This window comes from Atta cephalotes, assembly GCF_000143395.1.
Source record: "Atta cephalotes unplaced genomic scaffold scaffold00019, whole genome shotgun sequence".
NCBI classification, from domain to species: domain Eukaryota; kingdom Metazoa; phylum Arthropoda; class Insecta; order Hymenoptera; family Formicidae; genus Atta; species Atta cephalotes.
In genome coordinates, this window is record NW_012130083.1 from 758,942 (window position 1) to 764,267 (window position 5,326).

At 35.8% G+C, this 5,326-nt stretch overlaps 1 protein-coding gene across 1 annotated transcript in view; it reads right to left on the reverse strand.

The window, feature by feature from the left end:
• Positions 1-1,102: 1,102 nt before the first annotated feature.
• LOC105618958 (monocarboxylate transporter 12) overlaps positions 1,103-5,326 on the reverse strand; it is a 7,292-nt gene continuing 3,068 nt past the window's right edge. Inside the window, exons 2-7 of the mRNA XM_012200489.1 lie at positions 4,756-5,021; positions 4,446-4,589; positions 4,001-4,299; positions 3,062-3,723; positions 2,399-2,619; positions 1,103-1,281 (exon numbers count right to left, since the gene is read on the reverse strand). Coding sequence (XP_012055879.1) covers positions 1,103-1,281; positions 2,399-2,619; positions 3,062-3,723; positions 4,001-4,299; positions 4,446-4,589; positions 4,756-5,021 — 1,771 coding nt within the window. The remainder of the gene's footprint in view (positions 1,282-2,398; positions 2,620-3,061; positions 3,724-4,000; positions 4,300-4,445; positions 4,590-4,755; positions 5,022-5,326) is intronic.

The following is a 5,326-nucleotide window of genomic DNA, read 5'->3' on the forward strand; positions in this document are numbered from 1 at the left end:
AATAGCAATAAAGAACTTATAATTCTAGTAATAAAATTTTACGTAGATATTCGTATGAATTAATATACATCTATTATATATATCTATAGAATTAGTTGTGTGCGTGCGTGCGTGCGTGCGTGCGTGCGTGTGTGTGTGTGTGTGTGTGCGTGTGTGTGCGCGCGCGCGCGTGTGTGTGTGTGTGTGTGTGTGTGTGTGTGTGTGTGTGTATATAAAATTTCGAACTTATTTGTGTCCATTATTTCAAGGCATTTGTAACCTAATGTTCATAGAAATATTTTTCTTTTTTATCCAGAACATGCTTATGAAATTTTTAAATATACTCATGATTCACTTTATGTACATATTACACGCATATATTGGTGTGTGCATATATACATATATACACACAGCAATTTAAAGATTAAAAAAAAGAAATATGTAAACATCATGACTTAACATGTACATATTTAGATTTAAATAAAAATTTATATTCTAGATTGATGTTGTAAAGATTTTATATGATAGATTATTTATCATGGTTTTTTAAATATATTCATTTGAATTAATTTATTTTTTATGTAATAATCATCTTTTCATACATATAAATAATGTTTAATGGACATTAAATTTAAAAAATTTTGTATATAATTGTAATATGTAAAATGTAAATAATAAAAACAGGATAAGGAAACTTCTTGGAGATTGTATTATATGTTTATTAAGATTCGTGAGATATATGTACTCATGAATATTATTATTTATACATTCACAAAACATACATAATTTAAAACTCTCACCGAATGTTAATTAAATTTATTTGAAAGAATACTTGACAGAATGGATGTATTGAAAATATTGAAATATAAGAGAGATCAGATCATGTTGGAAATAATTTGAGAAAATAAAATGAATAAATAAAACATGAATATATAAGTTTCTATTTCATGAATTTATCTAATAAAGATATTCCGTCTCAATATATAAAAATGACAGGGAATCCATCTTGGAGATATTCAGTAAGCATTAATATGTTCTTTTTTGTGACAACTGTTACGATTTATTTATTTTCCTATTACACGTTAAATCACTTTATAGTCAACGATCACATTTTCAAAATAATTTATCCTTTTATGGTAGTATCCCCTTGACGATTGTTATTCTCAGCGTTCACGGGCAGCTTTGTTGGATTTGTTTGGTTCTCATTGAAAACCAAAAGCAGAGGTAAACCCCCTATGACCATACACGTACCCATACACAAAAAACATACAGTGTAGCTTCCAGTTACATCGCGAAGATAACCTGGAATAATATCAATTATTATCAATATAATCAATATAATATATAGCAACCAAAATTAATAAGAATTCATTAGAAGTATGTAATTATATTGCTAGAAAGAACAAAACGAATTGCATGTAAATAAATAAATACATCAATTTAAGTATATGCGTGTAAATTCAAGTACGCTTTAGAAATATTCTCGTAAATATTTTAATGTGTGCAATCCATTTTTTTTTATAAAACTTATAAATTGTAATTTATCATCGTATTTGTTTCGCTATTTATTTTTATTTATGAAATTCAGAATTTGCGAAAATATTATCTATTATATGTAACATCATCTTAACATTACATAATAATTATAATCCTTTATATAACTCAAACACTATTAATGACTTGACATTTTCTCTAAAGAAAAATCGATTTCAAATTAGTGATGGTTGCAGTATTTTATTATTCTATTTTATCTATTTTATAAAATCATCTGAGCAATTAATCTGTAACCATAACGTACAAGTTTATCAAGATAAAAAATATATCAACATAGAATTAACATAATTTAAATAAAAATCTGGACAAATACATAAAAAAACAAACTGAAAAAACGTAAATAATAATCTCCAAAGATAATAATATCAAAATTAAAAAAGGCGATTATGAACGTCATTCAAAAGATGTATAATTATTTATAAAAATTATTAGATATTCCTTGACAAAAAAAAACTCAATTTTTATCCTGTATTGCACACATCGATCGCTATTTACTTATTAGAAAAAAGTAATCCTGCAAGAGAGACCAGCGATGGTTGAAACAAAGAACAACCCTGGCAATATATTATGTATACGTGTGAGCGCGTACAGATTTTATATTTTTATCTCCGCACTCTTAGACGTAATTATGCGGATATAATTAATGCAATATATAGTGCAATACGTGGCTCAATATTTTCTCTATTGTCTCTGGAGTGAGTCGCACGCGTGTACTTTTCTATAGTCACACACTCACAAAAAAGTCGATCAAATTAAAGGGAAGACAAGAAAAAGGGAATCAGCTCGATCTGAATTAAAGAGCATTTGCTGCCTTTGAGAAATGATTGCAGCATACGGTTTCGGAGCAAGAAAGTGACGTGGTTACCTGCGAGAGGTGGAATAGAGATCGCTCCAAAGCTCTGGAACATCCTCACGAGACCGTAGCTGGACGATATTTTGTCGGTGCCGTATTGATCGGCGAGCAGGACGGGAACTAGGAGGAACCAACAGCCTAGGCACAACCCGTACATGCCAACGGAACACGCCAGCACATAAAAGGAGTGAGCCATCGGAATTGCCAAGACCGCCACGCCAGCACCGACCACGCTACTCAATGGAAAAAAGATTTAATAATTCAATAGTTGCTGTATACTTTCGTTTCATCATCTCCGAAAGCATCCACCTGAAGATATTGAAAGCGAATATTATATTGAGATAACTAATTGTTCATTCATTAAATATCTAAATCGATGATATTCCAGAATATCTCTCAGGATCCTAAAATATCTAAACGCGTTAAATTGCAGTCTCTAGGTATCGCGCGTGAAGCGAATAGAAGCGATTCATAAATATTTTCTGGAGTCGATTTTCATAATTTATTTATCAAGAATACAGATGTAATTATAAGTTTTAATGATAATTAACTGTGTCTCTTTTTCTCCATCTAACGCATCTCGGTTATCTTACAATTAATACGAACTGAATTCTGAAATCTCGTAGAGCTCGAGATGTGTGTTATACGAGAGAATGCATACGAGAGAACGCTCACCTGCCAATATATCCTTTCCGCCGATCGAACAGCTTGAGATCCGAGAGCCAGCCAAGACCGAGTCTGCCGCACAAATCGAGCACGGCGGAGATGGCCACTAGATAGCCGGCTTCCGATTTCGTGTATCCAGCGGCGTGGACGTACGCCGGTAGATAGTACAGCATGTACGGGCTACCAGTGGACATCAAGCTGACGGAGAAGCACATCATGATGAATTGCGGATTCTTCAGCAGCGATAAGTCGAGATAGCGCGTCAATCTCTGCATGAACGTGATCTTAGATTCCGTCGACGATGTCAGCGACAAGGACGGAATCCTGTTCGGCGGCGATGGAGGCGGCTGTTGCTGTTGTTGCTCCGGCGGCCCCATCGCTGTCACAGACGACTTTAATGATCTGAGCGACGATCTGGCGGCCTTGTACACGCATGTCGAGTCCGTAGACAGATCTTCCACGCTGTGCAGGATACTGGAGCTACGAATCTTGGAAATAGGCTTCATGCGAAGACCCTCGCCCATCACATCCTTCTCCTCGTCACTGTCTGTCAGCTCGACCGCCACCACGCCGCTGTTCTGGTGGAACAATTCGTTCAGCATGTTGTGTCGGGCAGTTGGATCATTGGCAAACAATAATTCCAATTTTTGTTGCTTTGATTTGTCCTGATCCTAGAGATATAGTAAGAAAGACAGCCGATGAATATTATTATTAAATTGTTATTGAATCTTTACAGCCGATATTGCTTAATTATTGTTACATGGAGAGTATATCTGTTTAAACAGAATGAGTCGTTTGCAATATTTTATAAAGAAAATATATTTAATTACATATTTTATAAATAAATAAAATAATTTGCATGTATACATATATAAATATTAATATTAATATTAATAGTAAATATATATATATATAAAACATATATCAGTTGAGCATTCGATTGTATACCTGATCTTTCAGTTCCTTCTCGATCTTCTCCACTGAGACGTCTTCCTCAGGAGCATAATTTTCATCCAGTGGTCGGTACAATGTCGCACTGACACATACGTGCAGCATGCAACCGCCTAATAGCAATATTGTGCCGTGAAAGCCGAAGTCTTTCACCAGAAATTCAATCAGAAGCGGGAATACGAAGCTACCCGCGGCAGTGCCGGACACGCAGATCCCATTTGCCAAAGCGCGGTGTTTGTCGAAGTACTGCGATACCAGGATTATACCTGGAGTCGTCGATAAGCCACCGCCAATACCTGCAAGGACACTTTTAACTTTGCTTCTTCAGTAAAATGCGATATTGGAACTGCCCGGCGATGCGAAAGACGTAACGTGTAAGATATATATGAAGGACTGATATGGAAGAATCAGGTCACAAGATTGAAATTCAAATTTTACAAACCTGTCAACACTCCAAATGTAAAAAAGAGGTGTATTAATCGCGTGGCAAAATAACTAGTTGTAAGTCCTAGAGCGCAGAAAAGTCCTCCCACGAAAACCACTGTTCGACAGCTATACTTCTGGCAGAGCATACTCGTTACAGGAGCTGCGAAACGAAATATCGATTTAGCGCGCCTCGATTAAATATTATATCGACGCAAACGGACAAGGTCAGCTAATGACGGATCATAGGCGTACGTGACTTACGCTCCTTTTTTCCCCCCCCGAGAAACTGAGGTCACGGAGGCAGAGAAGCTTGAACGATGACTTACCAAGCGCTAAACATAGGCACGTCAGAATCGCTGGTATCCAAGACGCGACCGAGGCTGATGAGTCCTTGAAAGTCTCCATGACCTCAACATACAGTACACCATAGGACTTGACCAATCCGGCCACCCAGAACTGTACGAAGAAGGCGCCGAATACCACCACCCAACCGTAACCACCATCGAGAGGGACGTACGTGGTGTTCCGAGGTTTCTTGGTCTCGTTTCTTTGCCGGGATTTCCTTCTTTTCGGAGCTGCATACCTCACGGATCTGGATTAGCATTTAGCTGTTATTATATAAGCGAATAATTACGTGTAGATTTGGAAAATGCAAAACCCTCGACTATGCCGTACAATAAATCTCATCGAATGCGACAATTTCTATTTTTCTTTTTTAATCTTAACATATTTGAAAGCTGCTGAGAAAAGTTGAAAGATTATAATAACAATTTACAAAACAATATGTAATGTAAATTTTACTCGTGAGAGGAATCGTGTCTATAACGTATAACAAATGAATTAGCATAATTTAACATGCACAAACTGAAGTTAAAGGTATGTTTAACTGTTATTTAC